The 21,609-nt window shown below is 35.9% G+C and overlaps 1 protein-coding gene and 1 pseudogene across 3 annotated transcripts in view; one reads left to right on the top strand and one right to left on the bottom strand.

The window, feature by feature from the left end:
- The first annotated feature begins 60 nt into the window (after positions 1-60).
- On the top strand, positions 61-19,415 carry LOC127444259 (tRNA pseudouridine synthase Pus10-like; annotated as a pseudogene).
- LOC127444251 (RAC-gamma serine/threonine-protein kinase-like) overlaps positions 18,176-21,609 on the bottom strand; it is a 20,117-nt gene continuing 16,683 nt past the window's right edge. For all 3 annotated transcript variants that reach the window (XM_051703526.1, XM_051703524.1, XM_051703525.1), the window contains exon 15: positions 18,176-21,102. In XM_051703526.1, coding sequence (XP_051559486.1) covers positions 21,017-21,102 — 86 coding nt within the window. In that variant the 3' untranslated portion in view covers positions 18,176-21,016. The remainder of the gene's footprint in view (positions 21,103-21,609) is intronic.

The raw sequence follows: 21,609 nt of genomic DNA, 5'->3' as shown, positions 1-21,609 counted from the left end.
ACCCCATGATGACGTAGAAGGGTGTCTTAAAATATGCCATGCTTGACAGATGCAGCATAAATAAATACGATGTCAGCTGTACAGCATCGCTCCCACATAAACGCACGGCAAGCTGCGTTGTGCTAAGTTGCTTGAATATATGGTTACTGCAGTTTCTATGCTTTAGGATAACCTTTGTTTATATATAAAGATATCGTGAGCTGTCTTGATAAACACGTGTGCTGGAGTTGCAGGTGTCACTGTGTATCTCTGTTGATGTTGGGCTGATTTCTTGTGGTCTAGTAAAGGTAAGCTGACTTGTGGTGCATTTACTGTTTTCAGAGAGACATTGTCATGTTAAACGCATCAAAGGTTTAATAACTGTCTTATTTTGTTTTTAAGTCTTACCACAAACGCCCTTAAAGGGACAGTTCACCCAAAAATGAAAATTCTCTCATCATTTACTCACCCTCATGCCATCCCAGATGTGTATGACTTTCTTTCTTCTGCAGAACACATGAAGATTTTTAGAAGAATATTTCAGCTCTGTAGGAGTGAATGGTGACCAGAGCTTTGGAGCTCCAAAAAGCACATAAAAGCAGTATAAAAGTAATCCATTCGACTTCAGTGGTTTAATCCATGTATCAGAATCAGAATCAGAATGAGCTTTATTGCCAAGTATGATTACACATACAAGGAATTTGTCTTGGTGACAGGAGCTTCCAGTACACAACAATACAAAAACAGCTACAAGACTTTAAAAAAATAATTAAAATTGAATAAAAACTTGATAAATATTGAAAAGAAAAAAGTATATATAGAATACACAATAGACAATATATATATATATATATATATATATATATATATATATATATATATATATATACACATGTACATATATATACATATACATACATACACATATATACATACATACACACACACATACATATATATATATATATATATACACATGCATACGCATATATGAATATATATATACATACATATACATACATACATACACACACATACGTAGTGCAAATCTAAATACAAATCGTTTATGTACAGTGCAAGGGAATGTAATGGCAGAAGAGGTTGGATGTGTTGGATAATATAAAAAGACTAAGCTGTGTATTGCACATTAATTATTGCTCAAAGGGGCAGTTTTAACTGTTCATGAGATGGATAGCCTGAGGGGAAAAACTGTTCCTGTGCCTGACGGTTCTGGTGCTCAGAGCTCGTCGGCCAGAAGACAACAGTTCAAAAAGTTTGTGGGCAGGGTGAGTGGGGTCCAGAGTGATTTTTCCAGCCTTTTTCCTCATTCTGGAAGTGTATAGTTCTTGAAGGGGGGGCAGGGGGCAACCAATAATCCTCTCAGCAGTCCGAACTGTCCTTTGTAGTCGTCTGATATCCGATTTCATAGCTGAACCAAACCAGACAGTTACTGAAGTGCAGAGGACAGACTCATTGACCGCTGAGTAGAACTGTATCAGCAGCGCCTGTGGCAGGTTGAACTTCCTCAACTGGTGAAGGAAGTACAACCTCTGCCGGGCCATTTTCACAATGGAGTCAATGTGGGTCTCCCACTTCAGGTCCTGTGAGATGGTAGTGCCCAGGAACCTGAATGACTCCACTGCTGCCACAGTGCTCTTTAGAATGGTGAGGGGGGTCAGTGTTGGGGTGTTCCTCCTAAAGTCCACAATCATCTCCACCGTTTTGAGCGTGTTCAGCTCAAGGTTGTTTTGACTGCACTAGACAGCCAGCTGTTCAACCTCCCTTCTGTATGCAGACTCATCGTCATCTCGGATGAGGCCGATGACAGTGGTGTCGTCTGCAAACTTCAGGAGCTTGACAGAGGGGTCCTTGGCGATGCAGTCAATGGTGTAGAGGGAGAAGAGTAGTGGGGAGAGCACACATACCTGGGGGGCACCAGTGCTGATTGTACAGGTGCTGGAAGTGAGTTTCCCCTGTCTCACAAGCCGCTGCCTGTCTGTCAGAAAGCTGGTAATCCACTGACAGATAGACGTGGGAACAGAGAGTTGGTGTAATTTATACTGGAGTATAGCTGGGATGATGGTGTTGAAAGCCGAACTGAAGTCCACAAAAAGGATCCTTGCATATGTCCCTGGTCTGTCCAGATGTTGCAGGATATGATGCAATCCCATGTTGACTGCATCATCCACAGACCTGTTTGCTCGATAAGCAAATTGAAGGGGATCTAGAAAGGGTCCAGTGATGTCCTTCAGGTGGGCCAACACCAGTCTCTCAAATGACTTCATGACCACAGATGTCTAAGTCCTGTGATTTTTGTTTTTTTGGGATGGGGATGATAGTGGAACATTTGAAGCAGCATGGGACTTCACACTGCTCCAGTGATCTATTGAAGATCGGTGTGAAGATGGGGGCCAGCTGGTTAGCACAGGATCTAAGACATGCAGGTGAAATGCCATCTGGGCCCTGTGCTTTCCTTATCCTTTGTTTTCGAAAGACGCGGCTCACATCATCTTCACAGATCTTAAGTGCAGGTTGAGTAGCAGGAGGGGGGAGGAGGGGGGTCCAGGAGGTGTTTGTGTTTGTGTGAAGTGAAGGTCAGAGTGGGTGTGGGGTGTGAGATTGGGCCTTTCAAATCTACAGTAGAACACATTCAGGTCGTCAGCCAGTTGTTGGTCCACCACAGGGTTGGGGGCAGGAGTCCTGTAATTCGTAAGTTGTTTCATGCCACTCCACACTGATGCAGGGTCGTTAGCTGAAAACATGTTTTTCAGCTTCTCAGAGTATCTTCTTTTAGCCACTCTGAGTCCCTTATTCAGTGTGTTCCTGGCCTGATTGTACAAGACTCTATCCCCAACTCTGTAAGCATCCTCTTTGGCCTGATGAAGGTGCCCGAGTTCCGCTGTAAACCATGGTTTGTCGTTGTTAAATGTTAAATAAGTCCTAGTAGGAATGCACATATCCTCACAGAAACTGATATATGATGTAACAGTATCTGTGAGCTTGTCCAGATTGGTGTCTGCAGCTTCAAAAACACTCCAATCAGTGCAGTCAAAGCAGGCTTGTAGTTCCAGCTCTGCTTCATTGGCGACCACTTTACAGTCCTTAATACAGGCTTAGCAGATTTTAATTTCTGTCTGTAGGTATTTAGAATTGATAAGATAGGTGTCATAGAAACTGATCAATATGCAATCCTTTTTTACTATAAATCTCCACTTTTAAACAGCCCTCCTATGCGCATTCACGAGAGGTCTTCTTTTGTTTTTTGGTGATTCGCATTCTTCATGCATATCGACACCTACTGGGCTGTTGTGCAAATATGATTTATTATTTTTCTTTCCTTTATCCCTCCTTTTTTGTCTTTCTACTCCCTGCCCAAAAGTTAGCGATATGCACGAAGAATGCGAATTGCAAAAAAAAGAAAGGTCCTCTCGGGAATGCGCATAGGAGGGCTGATCGAAAGTAGAGATTTATAGTAAAAAATTACTTAAATATTGATCTCTTCCTCATCCATTCCTATCATGTCGATTCGGAAGATATAAATGTAACTACTGGAGTCGTATGGATTACTTTTATGTGCTTTTTGGAGCTTCAAAGTTTTGATTCACTTGTATGGACCTGCAGAAAAATCTAAAGATCTTAATTTGTGGTCTACAGAAGAAAGAAAGTAACACACATCTGGGACGGCATGAGGTCGAGTAAATGATGAGAATTTTTATTTTTAGATGAACTATCCCTTTAAAGGAATATTCCGGGTTCAATACAAGTTAAGCTTAACCAACAGAATTTGTGACATAATGTTGATTTCCACAAAAATAATTTTGAGTAGTTCCTCTGTTATTTAAAAAAAAAAAAAGCAAAAATTGCGGTTACATTAAGGCACTTACAATGGAAGTTAATGGGGCCAGTCCATTAATGCTAAAATACTCATTATTTAAAAATGATGGTCACAAGATGTAAACAGTATACATGTTAACATGCTTTTAGTGTGATAAAACCGCTTTCTAACCTTATCTGTGTAGTTATATTCAGTATTACAACTTCGTTTTCATGACAGCGAAACCCTGTAATCACAGTGTTGAATGTAACTTTACGCAGATAATGTTAGTGAGCGATTTTATTATACGTTTTATTTGTTTCAATTTGTATTTACATTACTTATATGGATATGATTGTTTGTAATGCTCTTAATTCATAATAAAACAAAAAGTTTAGAGCGTCATTCTGTCTCTCTCTCCCTCTCTCTCTTCTCTGCAGTATGCTTTCCCTTAAAGAGAAAGATCGACCCATTGTAAGAAAGCTGTTGGATGCTGGCTGCTGTGCGAGATGTGTTCTCCGGTTCTGTTGTGTAGGAACCTACTCATCTTATAGACAGCCCTATGAGGTCACTGTTAACCTCCGTTAAAGCATTCATATAGAAAAACATTTTGAGTGTGTTGTGTATTAATGTAAGTTCCCTTTGTAGGATATACACAGAGAGCTTCTTGTCTTCATCAGCGAGGAAATGTCCCATAATGCATATGATCAGGGTCAGTCCGAAGACCCGCCGAACAAACGCATGAAAATAGAAGACAATGTTAGCGTGGAAGATTCCGTCACGCCAGCAGAGCCAAAGACAGATCTGGATATTTGTCCAGTGTGTCTTGGAGTACTGCAGAACTTCTGTGATCACAGTCATGCCAAACAGGTACAAGGGGATTGCTGATGCTTAATAATACTCCTCAGAAAGCTTTCTGATGTGGAAAACACTCATTTAATTCAGTACATTTAAAGGATACGGAAGCCCTGAAACCGCAAGGTGAAAAAAAAAAAGTTTCTTGGGCAAAAATTATTTTTTTCTCTCTGAAATAGTTTTCTCTCTCTGAATGTTTGTTCTCCTTGAGAGGCAACACATAAGAATTTATTTTTCTTGCTAGCTAACAATTAGCATGTGGTACCAACCTTGGCCACCAGGTGCCACTATCAGTAAGCATGAAATCTTATGCTTACAAGGTGACAGAATGTCTGTGGTACTTTACCTGTTCATTTATAGATTTGTAGTTATAGAATGATACAATAACAAGATGTTTTTGCAAATCTATGCAAGAAAAAAAACATAATCAGGGCTCGACATTAATGCAAGTGGATTTTTGAAGGGGCAAGTGAAAGAGAATTTTACTTGCCTGACCGGACCAGCAGACTGATTAAAACATCAATACCCGGCTATATTTATGATGGTAGGCCTGTGTCACTTATAAGAAACTTCATATTCTTATTCTGCTGCTGACAGTAATGAAGAGTGCGTAATTTGATAATTCACTAGTGATCTAGTAACAGCTGCACCCTGTTTGATTGACAGGCAGCGTATGTGTGTGTGCTGAACATGCTCATGCTAATGCACACCTGAACGGTCAAATACATTTCAAAAGTCCGCCAAAATGCCCGTCTCTGTGAGGTATTCATGTAAACACAGAGAGTGATGTCTAAAGTGAACGTAAACAGCAGAGAAAATGATAAAATATCAGATTTGTAATAAATGTAAGATAACAGACCTGCTGCTGTCTAGTGTGTCATTATAATAATCATAACAAGAAAACACTCACTGCTCTTCACTGAGTAACTTCAGTAGCTTTAAAAAGTATTAATGTATTATAATCACACAGTGAAGACCAGTAGTAGTTTTATGTTGCATTTCATTCTGAATGTTTACTTGAATACTTGAAACTGCTGTTAAAAACTTATAAAGCTGTTAAAAAAACACTGAAAATGTGTTCTATTATTTTTAATCTATTTCTATTCATTGCTGTTTCTTACTGTTATTTTATTACTGATGTTTACTAGTCTTGAATAATTAAGAACCTGAAATCATTCTTCCATAATTAACATATTAGTGTTATTATTTGTTGTGGTTTTGAAGCTGATATTGAGAATCATCAAATTTCACTACAGACTCCTGAGATTTTGGCATTGTGATAATGTATAGCCTATATTGTACATGGTTGATCTCATTCTATAGAAGTGTGAGCAGTCTCCTCCCCTACCCAGTGCAGTTTACATTTCTGTTGCAGAGAATTGAGTTGATTGCATAGGTACACTATTAGGTTAGGCATCGGTCGTGGTTTTAGAAAAATATACAACATAAACTTTGACATGTTACTTGAGCATGTAACTTAAATGTCCTTTTTTACTCGGACAAGTGAACGACCAGTTTACTTGTCCGGAGGACAAGCACATGACAATGCTTAATGTCAAGACCTGATAATGCTAGACAGTCTTCTAATTCATGAAATCCCATCTTTTCAATTTCAGAGGAAATAAAATGTTCAAGGAAAAAAATTTCGGAAAGAAAAACAATTCTGAGAAAACAAATTTTCAGAGAAAAAATATTAGTATAAACAATAATCAGAGAAAAAAAAATTTGCCAGAGAAAATGTTTTTTGTAGGACATGGGCTCAGGAAGGCACTAAGCCTAGTTTTTTCGCCTAGTAAAATGATTTTCTCCTTGCGGTTTAGGGCTTCCATACAAGGAATAATTCACTTAAAAAAATTACAATTCTGTCACCATTTCCATATGAGATATTTTGTAGATAGTTGCTCTCATCCATAAATGAAAAACATACAGTGCAGTACTTCTTTTATTTGTCTGCAGATTTCAGATGCTGTGAAAAAGAGCAGTATGAGTTTGACCGTCTGGTGCTGACCGTCTCTCTTCCTGCTCAGCTGTCCGTCAGAGAGGTCTGTCACATCTCCACATGCGACCGCTGTATTATGCCACATATTTTTATTATAATAGTCTCTCTCGATCTCTGTCTTGCTACAGCACTCCTGCTGGTTACACGTGAAATGGGAAGTCAGGTACGTGCGTTAGCGAGCAGCACACATTTGTCATCAGTGCTAGCAGCTGCAGTTTGCTAGAACCTCATGAGATGTTGTTTTTCTAGGGAGAAGAGCATGTGTTTGGGGAAAGATGATGTCATCCAGGTGAAGGACGCCTTCAAGTGGGCCGTACAGGGAAAGATCGGCCTTAAGATCTGGGAGCTGCTGTACTGGCCATTGTAAGTCTCTCCTCGGACTGTGTAAGCACGTGAGTATTTCTTACTTTTCTCTTTTTATTTTGTCCATCTTCTGTCTGTTCTTTGATCTGTAGAGTGCGTTTGAAGTGAGTGTGGGGTTTACACACCCAGAAACAGAGGAGGACTGTCATTTCCTGTAGGTATTCCAAGAGATGGAGGGGTACAGTATATAGCGGGATGATAATGCATAAAGAGCTGAGTCGGGATGCACTGATATAAACTTTCTGATACTAATTTTAACCAAAAAAAAAACTTTTCTTTGCCCCCCCCAAGCACAATTGAAGCAAAGGGTTGAATTGTATCGTCCTGGGTGCTAACCCTAACGAAATGTACTGGAACTGAAGACACGTGCAACATGTAAATAAAACATTTCACGGTTTTTAACCGAAGCTTTTCTTTGCTTGATAAATATCAGTGGCAATACATGTTGCATCCCTAGTGTTGAAAGAATAAACAAACCAAAATCATATTTTATAAATTCTGATTGGATGAACCAAGTTTGAAGCCGTTTTAAAATGCAGATAACGCACGCCTATGACGTGGTACACTCTATTTTATTACGCCACTTTACATCATGCCAAAGAACAATCCCTTAACTGTTTAAAATCACTGTAATGCACAGCCTCTCACAACCTATTGCTTTAATTAATGCTCATCTTGTCTTTTTCTCTCTTTTGCAGAGCGACCACTTGTCCTGACTGTTTCAAACCCACCAAAAACAAAGCGGTATGACTGTAGTCTGTAGTAGTAAACAAATGTTTTCATAATCGTTTGTCGAAGTGTAATAACTTGCTCCGTCTCAGAATTTACTTTCTTTTGTGCTAGTGTAATCAAGGCGACATGGGTGGTGAAAAGTAATATTAACCATTAATATCATAGCCTAACATTTTATGATCCAATCAAATCCTGTCGGATATAATCAAGTCCCGCCCCTCATTATTTCCCACTAAATATTCTGTTTTACTCAGAATTCAGTGTAATTATGCAAGTTGTGCATGCGTTGCAACTAGGGCTGTCCATTTAACTAGTAATAAGGAATATTCCTACCATCAGAGCAATTCAAGCTTGAATACCGCTTCCATGTTTTCAGCAGGGGGCAGTAAGCACGAATACAGTTGTGCAAGCAACAAACCACACGTTGTTCAATGAGATGGAAATAAACTAAATATTACTTTCTAAAGTCACTTTTTATTTTGTATTATCAATACTGTACTTGTCTGCCACAATAATGTTAAGTATTTTATTTAACTGAATTATTATATTAATTGTATTTATTATTTATATTTGTTTAGTGTTTTACATGTTTGTACAGTATATATGTAATAGAACATCATAAATTCATAATATACATATGTTGGGCAGTTCCACGGAAATGTCAACCACATCATGGAAAAAAAAGGTTACCACAGGAACAAAATGCCCTTTTGAGTTTCATTGTGGTATATTGGATAATGCCATACACACCGCTAGAGGGCGCCGCTTGCTTACACAATGCTGACTGAAGCGCTAACTAACAACTGAATGCAGTCTGTTTTTCAAGGTTTAGTAATCACGCAAGACCATGGCCCTGTCCTAAATGGCACCCTCCACCCTTGCGGTCTTCCTCTGAGTGCAGACTTAGGTGACGTAAGCGAGTGCAGACCGATGGGGCGCTAGTCAGCAAGTCCACAAGGGGGCATGAGTGGTAAAAGGGCATTTGGGACAGATCTAAAGACTTCAATCAGATGATGCATTTTTTACATTGTTTTATGTACAAATTATTATTTGAAAAAGTCATGGCATTGATAGAGTAAAGGAACACTTCAAACTCTAAATTTCAAGCAACACACTGAGAATAAAGCATTAGATAATTTAATAAAGAACCTCTGAAAAACAAAGCGCACATACAGTATAACTACAGCAACAAAACCCCATCGTTTTAAATCTTTAGAGAACAAATAAACATGATTTAGACTCATGGATGGTTACAGGCAGGTGCTTAAAAACAGTCAAATTTATAGAAAGAACATACCACCATATATTCGCAAAAATAGTAATAAAATACACACTTCTGCAGGTATAAATATCACTGTTAGACCGATTGTTGCTATATCAATAAATATAATGAATCGTACAAGCTACAGCCATGTGCATTACATTATTCTCTCCTGTCTTGATATTTTAGAGACTCACAATAATTCTAAAATCCCCTTTGAAACAACAATAGCAAAGGTTAACTGTTATGTTACTTACTTTTATGAACGCGAAGCTTCCCCAAGAAAAACAATTCAATAAACTGAACAGGAGTAATTCCATATCTCTGGAAAATTAAATAGAACAAAGTTTTGAACCAGTTCTACACGAGACTTAAAAGTGATACTTTATACACATGATAAGCAAGTGATCCACTTTGACAATCAGTAAATTTTTAATCCGCAATTAATCATCGCCTCATCTGCCATGTTTTTCAAATGAAGGCCACGAAACCGCAAGTCCACATCAAGTGTGCCATTTGGGAAAGGGCCCTTATTGCGATTTCAATCTTAATCATTCGAGCAGCCTTAATGGATACCATACCAATGTCAACCATACCTGGTTTCAAAGCGTTTTTGATTTACCTCATCATGTTTAGGTAAGTGCCGCTTTCACAACTGTCATGTTTAAACAATGGTTTTTCCTCATTAATGTGAGAACGAGAATGATTAAAAATTAAATATGACATGTTATTAGGAGTGCCAGCCCTTCTTCATTTTGTGGCTTCTTCATTATTCACAGAGTCTTAACAAAGTGTGATGATGGGGGTCTGGGTATCTCAGCGAGTATCCAGGGTGTGCTGAGTGATTCCAGCCAGGTCTCCTAAGCAACCAAATTGGCCCGATTGCTAGGGAGGGTAGAGTCACATGGGGCAACCTCCTCGTGGTCGCTATAATGTGGTTCTTGCTATCGGTGGTGCGCGTGATGAGTTGTGCGGGATGCCGCGGAGAATAGTGTGAAGCCTCCACATGCACTATGTCTCCGCAGTAATGCACTCAACAAGCCACGTGATAAGATGCGCAGATTGACGGTCTCAGACGTGGAGGCAACTGAGTTTCGTCCTCCGCCACCCGGATTGAGGCGAATCACTACACCACCACGAGGACTTGGAGCGCATTGGGAATTGGGCATTCCAAATTGGGGAGAAAAAACAAAACAAAACAAAGTGTGATGATAATTAATTATATATAAATCATAGGTTTTTTATATCGCTTGTTTCATGCTTAAAACCGATTTGCCGATGGTTAAAATTTGGTCAATAATTGTCCGATAAATATTGGCGGCCGATTCATCGGTGCATCCCTAATATACAATTAATTGCAATTAACTCGATTAATTAATCGGCATATCATGTAATTAATTTGATAAAAAATTAAAAACGGTTGACAGTCCTAGTTGTGACTGCTGTTTCATGTCAAATTTAACAGTTCGCTGAATCAACCTGATTAAAACTATGGAAATTAATATACTTTAATATGTGTTTAAAAGTTTTGGAGATGAAAAAAAAAATTCTGTTGTTTTCCATTTACTCTGTGTCAATCAGTCTATCGTCACCAGGATGGCAGTGGTGAAAGCTCTTGAAAAGATCTCTGATGAGAAGTTTAGCAGGTCAGAGTTTTGAGTTTTCTTCTACACATTGGTATGTTGGTATTATAATGTTCTCTGGTTTAGTGATCTGGTTTTAATCTGTGCAGACATTACCCTTGTCCACCGAAGAAACCAAAAACTATAAGTACACCACTAGACACCACATGTCTCCACAGTTCTGTCTTCATAGCAGGTACATCTAAACCAGTACTAAAACTCAGATTCCCATGTGTTGATAGGTAAACAAATACAAAGTCTCTCTCTCTGTCTGTCTGCAGGTCGGTATAATAAGTTTTCTCGGGAGCTTCCACAGACTCCGTGGGTGATAGATGGAGAGAGACGGATGGAGGGATCCGTGGAGGAGCTGATCGCTGCACCTCTCCTCTCCTCGTTCAGAGCTGACGGTGAGTTTGAAACGGTCTTAAACATGCAGTTGGAGGGTTACCGTTGTTTCACGTCTCTTTTGCATTTAGGTTTTAACTTCTCTTCATCAGGACGGGAGGATGTGGACGTGAGGACTCTTGGAAATGGTAAAACACATTTTTGTTTAAACACATTCTCCGTAATTCTCAAAGCATGTTTAAATGTTAGTCTGGAGCCCTGCTTTAAGTATGGCAGAAATGATTTAACATTCAGATGTGGTTATGCAATTGTTTGTGGAATGATATTTCTTATATTTGTCATATCTGGGTTCCTCAGGTCGGCCTTTCGCTATGGAGTTGTTGAACCCGCACCAAGCTAAATTTAACAGAATTGAGATCAAACAACTGCAGGAGGTAAAAACCTTTTACTGGATCCAATAAACTGCTGGTTTATATGTGTTATAGGTGTCATGTCGGTCATTTGCTTCAAACTTAGTGTGAACAGGCCTTTCAGCCTTTTCTCACGCATCTTAATGGGAACGAGAGACATTTTCTGTTCATTTTCTCACCCTCAAACATGAGCTCTCTCGGTTCTCGGACAATGAACAATTACATTTTCAAGAACTTTATGGATCTGTGCATTTCTCTCCTGTCTTACAGACGATCAACCAGTCGTCTGACAAAATTAGAGTATGAGACCTACAGATTGTCACCAGGTGAGTGTGTGTGTCACATATAAGCCAACACGAGGGTGAGGAGATGACAGAATTTTCATTTTTGGGTGAACAATTCCTTTTAAGGTATGTGTGTGTGTGTGTGTGTGTGTTTTCTTGCAGGGAAGCAACGAGTCACATGAAAGAGGGTGAAGAGGAGAAGACGAAATCCTACAGCGCCCTCATCTGGACACACAAAGCCATCTCCAGCACTGACCTGGAGTTTTTGGAAAACATCAAGGTCTTCAGTATCTGTCCATACTCTTGGACATTTGAACATGACATCAGTGACAAAAGACAGGAGAGGTTCTGATCAATTTTGCCTGTCTGACTGTGTTTGTGTGTGTGTAGGATTTGAAGATTGCCCAGAAGACCCCATTGAGAGTTCTTCATCGCCGGCCGCTGGCGGTCCGACAGAGACTCATACACTCTATGAGTGTTTCTTTCTTGGACACGCATCATTTCTCCTTAAAGCTCTGCCCACAGGCCGGGACGTATCCTTAGACACACGCACATGTTTGTTTATGTCCTCGTGAAAACGTACGACTCGCAATTATTATTCTAAGCCTGTGGAAGCCTGTTGCCACCACGTGAAAAAAATATGCTTTGGTATGTCTTTAATTATGAGAGTAAAATTATAGTTAAAAATTCAGATTTATTAGATTCAGAGTCATAATTTTGAGAGATAAAATTCATAATTATGAGATAGTCATTATGAGATAAAAAGTCAGAATTTTTAGTTGTAATTATAAGATAAAAAGTAATGAAAATATCTTAGGTATTAAAAAATACCACCTCTTAACTCAGCGCAAAGTCCAAACTCAGTTCCTGCATTTGGAGTTTGGAGATTTCACCAGCAGGTGGTAATAAAGTTCATGTCCAAATTCTTAAAATATAGTGGAACGTAGCCGTTTTGAGACAAAATAATAATTATGAGATAGTTTAATACAATCTAAAGTTCATGGCTTATTTTTTCATTATTATCATTATGTTTATATTTAAAATTGTATTTATGATTGAACTTCTATTTGTATTTATTTATTTGTATTTATTGTTTGGGTCATTTTTAAGTCACTGCAAAAGGGGTCGGTGGAAGAAGCTGGAAAGAGTAAAATGTTTGGATTTGTTATGATTTTTTTGACCACTTCGTTATTTTGATTATATTTTCATTTCGTTTGAAGTGTAATTTGAATTTAGAAATATATTTAGTTTCATTTGTTTGTGTTTCAATAAATGAATTTAATTTTTCAAAATCAATGTCGAAGTGATTGTGCGTTCCGATACAATCACTGTTAATACTAGACATGATTTGTGTGTCAGTAGATGAAAATGATTAATAATACTTACATTCTCTATAATTTAATGGAGCCTACATCTAAATTCTGATGAGAATTGCATTTTAAATGCATATAAAAGGAGCGTGTCACTGTCATAGAAATATGCCTGACATTCAACAATGATGCAGTTAATGCACAAAAGAACGTAAGTCCATATTTCTATTTAATTAATTGCATACTGTCCATTTACACTACCAAATTCTTATGAATGTGCTGTCTTTGTTTAATCATTATCGCAGACGCTGGAATAATCGGAGAAGAACGTCAGAATTAAATTGCACTTGGTCACGCCTTTTGCGCATTGCGTGTATGATTTCGCCAAACCCACTTGCGCCTCGACTTAGTGCATGCTTGTACGAAAATACCAAAATTTCCTGGCCATGTCCATTGACTTTGCGCTTATGACTTAAAGCATTGCGTTGCATGTAATGCGTGCACTCTTAAAATAGGGCCCAAAGGGTCATAACTTTGAGGTAGTAAATTATTACAAGAGAGTAAGTCATAATTATGACTTATAATTATGAGATTAAAAAGTCAAAATTAGATAGTGAGTCATAAATATGAGATAAAAAGTTAAGTTTATATAAAAAGTCATAATGAGAATATCTTATAATTACGAAATATAGTCATATATGTGAGATAAAATATAAGAAAATATGTCGTAAATATAAGATAGTAAATCAGAATTATGAGATGTCATAAATATAAGATAGTAAATTATGAGAAGTCGTAAATATAAGATAGTAAGTCAGAATTAAAAGAAGTCGTAAATATAAGATAGTAAGTCAGAATTATGAGATAAGTCGTAAATATAAGATAGTAAGTCAGAATTATGAGAAGTCGTAAATATAAGATAGTAAATCAGAATTATGAGAAGTCGTAAATATAAGATAGTAAGTCAGAATTATGAGATAAGTCGTAAATATAAGATAGTAAATCAGAATTATGAGAAGTCGTAAATATAAGATAGTAAATCAGAATTATGAGATAAGTCGTAAATATAAGATAGTAAATCAGAATTATGAGAAGTCGTAAATATAAGATAGTAAGTCAGAATTATGAGAAGTCGTAAATATAAGATAGTAAGTCAGAATTATGAGAAGTCGTAAATATAAGATAGTAAATCAGAATTATGAGATAAATCGTAAATATAAGATAGTAAATCAGAATTATGAGAAGTCGTAAATATAAGATAGTAAGTCAGAATTATGAGAAGTCGTAAATATAAGATAGTAAGTCAGAATTATGAGAAGTCGTAAATATAAGATAGTAAATCAGAATTATGAGAAGTCGTAAATATAAGATAGTAAATGAGAATTATGAGAAGTCGTAAATATAAGATAGTAAATCAGAATTATGAGAAGTCGTAAATATAAGATAGTAAATCAGAATTATGAGAAGTCGTAAATATAAGATAGTAAGTCAGAATTATGAGATAAGTCGTAAATATAAGATAGTAAATCAGAATTATGAGATAAGTCGTAAATATAAGATAGTAAATCAGAATTATGAGAAGTCGTAAATATAAGATAGTAAATCAGAATTATGAGAAGTCGTAAATATAAGATAGTAAGTCAGAATTGTGAGAAGTCGTAAATATAAGATAGTAAATCAGAATTATGAGAAGTCGTAAATATAAGATAGTAAATCAGAATTATGAGAAGTCATAAATATAAGATAGTAAGTCAGAATTGTGAGAAGTCGTAAATATAAGATAGTAAGTCAATTATGAGAAGTCGTAAATATAAGATAGTAAGTCAATTATGAGAAGTCGTAAATATAAGATAGTAAATCAGAATTATGAGAAGTCGTAAATATAAGATAGTAAATCAGAATTATGAGATAATAAGTCGTAAGTCATAATTATCAGATGAAAGTGTGAACTATCCCAAACTGGCCAATTATAAAATAAAAAGGTCATAATTTATCTCAGAATTATAACTTTTTAAGTCATGAGATAAAGTCAGAATTATGAGCTAAATATGCTGTCATAATTATTAGATTCAAAGTCATCATTGATTTGTCATAATTATTATCTCATAGTGATGACTTAAAATCAAATAATTGACATTTTATCTCATAAATGTGACTATGTATTACGTCACATGACTTACCAAAGAGCGATCTGTTATCCATGTGGTTTAAAAATGGGTTTCCATACTAAGCTATTAATAAAACTGATATATTACGATACTGAAACTTGATTTCCTTTAATGAGTTACTCGACAGTTACATAAAAGAGTTTGTGCACGGAGACTTTGGCCGCACTAAACCAAACCTCTGCGACCTCATGAAAACTGATGCTGATATTCTAGAGCTGGACGTCGAGGTACGTTTCGCTCTATGTTTGTTTGTTTCTTCATTTAAAACATGTACTAAAGATACGTTTTGTACAAAAGTTCCAAAAGCTTTGCATTTGAAATGTTTTGAATGCAGGGTGGAGGTTTTTCAGTTTGTTTATTTGCATTTTATTTTACTTTATTAATAGTAGTAGGATGACTAAGATTTTTCCTACCTGTTTTTTGTTTCAGTCAGTAGATATTGACTGGCCTCCTGCGATTCCAGATTGACTTTACATCTTGAACTAAGAATTATGAAATTTAGCTCAACATCACATTACAAAAAAAGCCACACAATCAAAAAATACCTGTTACAGTTTGAGAATAATTTTATAGAATTATGTATTTCTGCTATACTTTTGTTAGTTTGATATTTTATTTGTAATGGCATTTGTTGCAGTAACTTAAATGAACCCTAATGCATTGTATGCATTTTTGTTAATAAACAGCCTGATTTCGTTTTAATTTGTTATTGTCATGTTCCTTTTTGTTAGAGTAGCCGGCAGTAATTTTGTAGTGCGATTGTCACATAAAAAAGGATTTCTAGTGGGGTGGGGAGTGAGATTTCCAAACAAATTTTTTTAGGTTAAATATATGTATGTTTTAAGTTAAATCCTGCATATACTCTATTATGGGATTACAGTTAGAGCAGAATGTAAACAGACCCATACTGAGGGTTATGTTGAGGTTTAATGGACATTTAGTGTGTAAGAAAGAATGTATCTTTAGACTCATTTTGCTTTAAAAATCAGGCAAATATAGAAACTGCATAATAAAATTACATTTTAGATGTTCTAAATTTAAATATATTACACAAATTTATTTTTAACCCTCCTATGTTATTCGGTCATTTTTGACCAAAATAAATTTTCCAAATTTATCCGAGCAGAACAAGACTTGGTGACTTTTCCTCCATTTGCCATCTTAACATACCAAAAAAAAAAAACTGGGCTTGATTCAATAAGTCTTTGGAAGATGAATGGGAAAGACCAAAAAACAGAGCAATTTTTCATTTGATCTGTCAAATATAATCAATAAATCAGCCACAATGCAGAAAAAAAAAACACAGAAATTACAGGGTGAGACTCTAAAACATCCTCAGTGCAAAACATACACACCCACTCACACACAAATACACTTACACACACACACACACACAAATTAACTGGTGAGTCTTTTTTTTTTTACATTTGTCATATAAAACCAATAAATCAGTCATAATGCTAAACACACACACTCAGAAATGAAGGGATGAGATAACACACTCACAATGCAGAACACACACACACACGCACAACCAGGTCATCAATAAGTGGAGCTGTAGAGCCATCTTTTGGTCATTGTTGGCATTACAAGTCATCTGTTGTTTTCCAGCTGATGAAAGCAATCTGACACACACACACACACACACACACACACAAACGTTTGCAAAATACAGTTTTACTATAGAAAGTTTGAAATTGCAAAATGTTTACTCTGATTTTTCTGATTTATACTCAGAATTTTCAGAATTTTGCAGTTAATTTTTGTTTCTTGATGTTCATTTTCTTGACATTATTATGCATTTACTTTTTTTATGTTTGAAATAAATTATTGGTAGAAAAATGCTTATTCTGTGTCTTTTTGTAACACCATGGTCAGGTTTGATTGCAAGCTTAATGACATTAACTGCAAAAACTGACACTTCAAATCAATTTTAAAATGCTAAACTTTGACAAATAATAGTTTGATAATGTCTACATACATATCAATGCATATATTGTGATAAAATATAAAATTAATTTACAACAAGCCATCAGACTACACAGTAGGGGGCTACAGCTATCTACTGGCTGTTACTGGCATGACATGGTTTTCAAGTCATTATTTATGTTTGTTCACCAGATGGCAGCAATTGGCCTCCAATTTATGTCACATTCTCAAATTTTCTTCATGTTTCAACTTATAGAAGTGTAGGTTCTCAATTTGTAAAAAAAAAAAAAAAAAATCTAGCGCTTATTTGTATATGCAAATTAATGTAAATAAGATAAAAATAGCATAAAATCCCAAAATAAATGCATAATTTTATTGTTCTTACTTCAGGGAAGAAAAAATGGTATCATTATCACCATAAAAAAAAAAAAAAAAAAAAAAAAAGTTGCACAGCTGACCCTTCCGGTCAAAAATGACCGCGATTACCAAAGGGAGGTGCTATTTTTCAATACAATAGCAGTGTTAAAAATCTCATTAAAAAAATACTTAAAAAAGAAAGAAATTATTTTTACATTTTGCTCAAACCGTTTAGTGCAGACTGCAAAATAAAACTGGGTATAACAGCATATACTGTTTTTTAAAATATTTTTTGGTATCACTTTACAATAAGTTTTTATTCATTAACATTACTTAACACAATGCACAATACTTTTACAGTATTTATTAATCGTTGTTAATTTCTACGTATAAAATTTATATTAAAAGTTATATGTGTTAACATTAGTTACTATTAACATTGCCCAAATTAATAAATGCTGGGAGTTATTATATCTAATGCATTTATTAATGTTAACATAATAGAACCTTGTTTAAAAGTGACACCAATTTTTGTATTAAACATATGAAGCTGTTATATATTAAAATTAGTAACAGAATTTTACTTTAGGCTTTTAAAAAAGGGTTGTTTTTATGTCTTTTAAAAGATGGTGACAGTTATCCTTTGCTAAAATTATGTCTATACACTGAGAATTACTTAAATACAGAGATAACACCATAAAAACATCACAATTTGAACCTAGAAAGAAAACCACTTGGAAATATGCAGAAATTTGAACATTTTAATATAACTTAAAATAAATACTACCAAATGGCAATGCAAGACCACTACGGGCACTTGCCTTAATGTTTTGGTATGAAAACAAAACAGGCAAATGACTAAAGGAAAGGTAAAAAAAAAAATAAGGAAAGAGAGAGCACTTAATAAATGCGTCCGACAGCGTCCTTCATCCCAACGTACGAAAATAAATACAACTAAATTACATCTATGGTACAAAAATACGCTGAAACAAACAAAACATTAGAAAACCTAATGAGGATTTGCTGTTAGCCAGACCAAATGTCACAGCGTGAAAATAAACTTGAACGTACACACACACACACACACACACTCATATCATTCGCTATGAAGAATACCAGCGGTTTCCAAAAGGTTCACTGGATCAGGTACAAACAGGATGGGACTGAAACCATAGCAACATGTCTCTATGGAAACATCCACAAGATACACGTCTTCCGATGATTTTGTGTCATTTCAGAAAATATTTTTCAATTCATGTTTTTTTCATTTTTGTAATCCATCAATTCACACATGATTACTGTCACAACGTTTGTCTTGAGCTGTGACGCATCACAAAGGCATTGCATATGTACATCACACTTGGGATGGCTTCGGGGTCAAGGGTCATTCACACAGGTATTGCATGGCTCAGTTGCACATATAATGAGTCTGTGATCTGACTTGGTATTGATTTTAAATGCACACAACACACATCCATACGATTTCCACACCTAAGGAGACAGAATCGTAACTTTTCGATGCAAAAAATCATAATAAATGTAACGTTAATGGTAAAAAGAGATAGAGAGGTTTGTATTTACATCTTCTGGAATAGTTTGACATTACTCCAACTATTATAAGTTAACTCTTTGTGTTTTGATGTGAGGGATAGTGGTTGAGTTGTCTTTCTCTGTGCTGGGTGAGAGAGACATACCTGTTGATCTATACAGTAAAGGTGAAACGCCACCCAAATTGAGTCCTTACACATTGTCCTTAATGGTTTAATCCGTTTTGGAGACTGTATAAAGTTCAAAGTGGTCCACTTCAGCAAACCAAATATGAGGAATAAAGGACAAGATGATTAAACATCATATTTGAGTAGGTTTCACTCCGTCGGTGGGTAGATTTGTGGGTGAATCTCATGAAAATATGTCCAGGTCACATTTCAGCGCAAAACAAAAAAGAAAAATACAATAAATTATATTTTGCATAAAAAATAAAAAAAAAGGACCATTGCACATTTTTGCATTATGACATTATTTTCATGACAATTAAGCACATTTTTTTCTGTAATGCATCCATAACATAATTGTCAAAGGTGATTCCCATTAAAACTATATATTTTTTTTTTTTACTTTATTACAGCGGAAACATATTGTAATACAATGATTTTTATTTAAATTCGCTTAAAGCCAGTACAATAAATGCCACGTAAAAAATACAATGCCAAACTTCGTGAGATTTTTTTCACATTACGGTAATGAATATTTGGGGAAAACTGTCCTTGATTTTCATGAAAACGTCACAATGCCAAAATTATTGTACAACAAATGCTACCATGACATAAATTCTTAAAAATTTAGATGACTATAGTTTCATATTACAGTATGAGATTTTTTTTTTTTTTACATTACGGTAATGAGAATTGGGGGCGGGGGGGGTGTGCTTCATTGTCATGAAAATAATGTCAGAATGCCAAAATTATTGTACAACAAACACTACCATGACATAAATACTTTAAAGTATAAATGACTATTTTATTTTTGTATTACAGTATGAGATTTTTTCACATTACGGTAATGAAAATTTGGCGGAAATTGCGTTTTGTACAACCAGTTCTATCATGACATAAATACTGTAAAATTGAAATGACTATTTTGTTTCGTACTATAGTAATGAGAATCAGATACTTTTCAAATTACGGTAATGAAAATTGGGGTGTTGCTCAATTGTGTTAAAAATAACGTCACAATGGCAAAAATCTTAATTGTTCTTTAAACAGACTTAATTTTCTTTATGCAAAATATAATTTCTTATGTCTATCTTATGACTTGGGTAGAAATATGATGGGAACATGTTCTTGCCAGGTTTCGTGAGATTCACTCTTGTGCTCTGAATTGCCTGAGAGAGCTTACAGTAACGGCAGTTTATTGTACAGTTGTGTATTTGTAACATAAACCTTCATATCAGAGTGTAAGGATTAAAAAACAAAAATATTAACACTAGTGTTCTCTGATACACTTTCCCACTCTTTTTTTACATATTTCTTCTTATCGAAAACATCGATAAAGATTAAAACCCTCCAGCACATCCAAAGGAGGATGTGTGTAACATGAAAATCAACTAAATTTAATTTGTGAGCCTCACAGGAACAGAACTAGTGCTGCGTCTAATAACCCTAACTACATGTCTGTCATCCATCTGTCTGTCTGACAGATGAGATCCACACACATAAGGCAACATTTTTGGTTTGTTCCCAACAACGGCTCTTAAACAAGTGCAAAATAAAAAAGAAAATCAGGTCGTCATTAACAATACTGATCATTTGACCAAAAACACTGTCCATGATCTGTAAACAAGCAGAAAGTGTACAAGACTTTTTAAAATGTGGGTCGACTTGCTCAAGTCTCACCCAACTGTGCAAAACCCCTTTTGTTTTTTTTAAGTCCCACATCAAAAGAAAAAAAGTAAAGAAAGCAACAAAAATAACTTGCTATGTCTATCGGTAATGAATAGGAGGGGGTTGAGAGAGGGGAGGCTCTTTCTAGCATGGCTACGCAGGTTTTGTAAATGGTGAATCGGATGAATCGTGGCATTGTTTGATGACATCACTCCCGCCCGCTGGCTGAATAAGAGAACTGTGGGAAATGTGGTCTCCGTTCGCTATCAGCTGAGTCCATCCCGTCCTCATCATCTGCAGGGAGAGATGATCAGATAAAAATGTCAATGCAAGCTTGTCTATATGATATGCAATATAAACATCTCACTATTATTAATGCATTATGCACTGATGCAATTCCGAATGTTCATTTCAGCAGCAAGAAAACAGATTCCTTGTCAAAAAAGAATGACATCTTATTTCTAACGGAAATAGGAAAATCCCATTTGTGATCAGATTTGTAGAAGTTACGACCAGTTATGCATCAATAACACTCCAATAATGTTAGAGCAACCAGCGACAGCAAAGGCTACTAGCGACAAACAATACAGTGACCTGGTGACCTCCAGTGATAAAAATCGCTGTCTGTGTGAATGGGACTCAACGCTATCAACTGACGACTGATTGAGTTTTCCATTTGCTCTAAATGAAAAATGAATTTCCTAGCGATAGCTAAAAGTGGTACACTGATTTTAACAGTGGTACGCTCAATACAGCGAGGAAAAAAGCGTCTCTTTCATTGTGTACGGCTCAGACCTCAAT

The sequence above is a fragment of the Myxocyprinus asiaticus genome, chromosome 7, assembly GCF_019703515.2.
Source record: "Myxocyprinus asiaticus isolate MX2 ecotype Aquarium Trade chromosome 7, UBuf_Myxa_2, whole genome shotgun sequence".
Classification (NCBI taxonomy): Eukaryota; Metazoa; Chordata; class Actinopteri; order Cypriniformes; family Catostomidae; genus Myxocyprinus; species Myxocyprinus asiaticus.
This window is presented reverse-complemented; position numbering and strand designations above follow the sequence as displayed.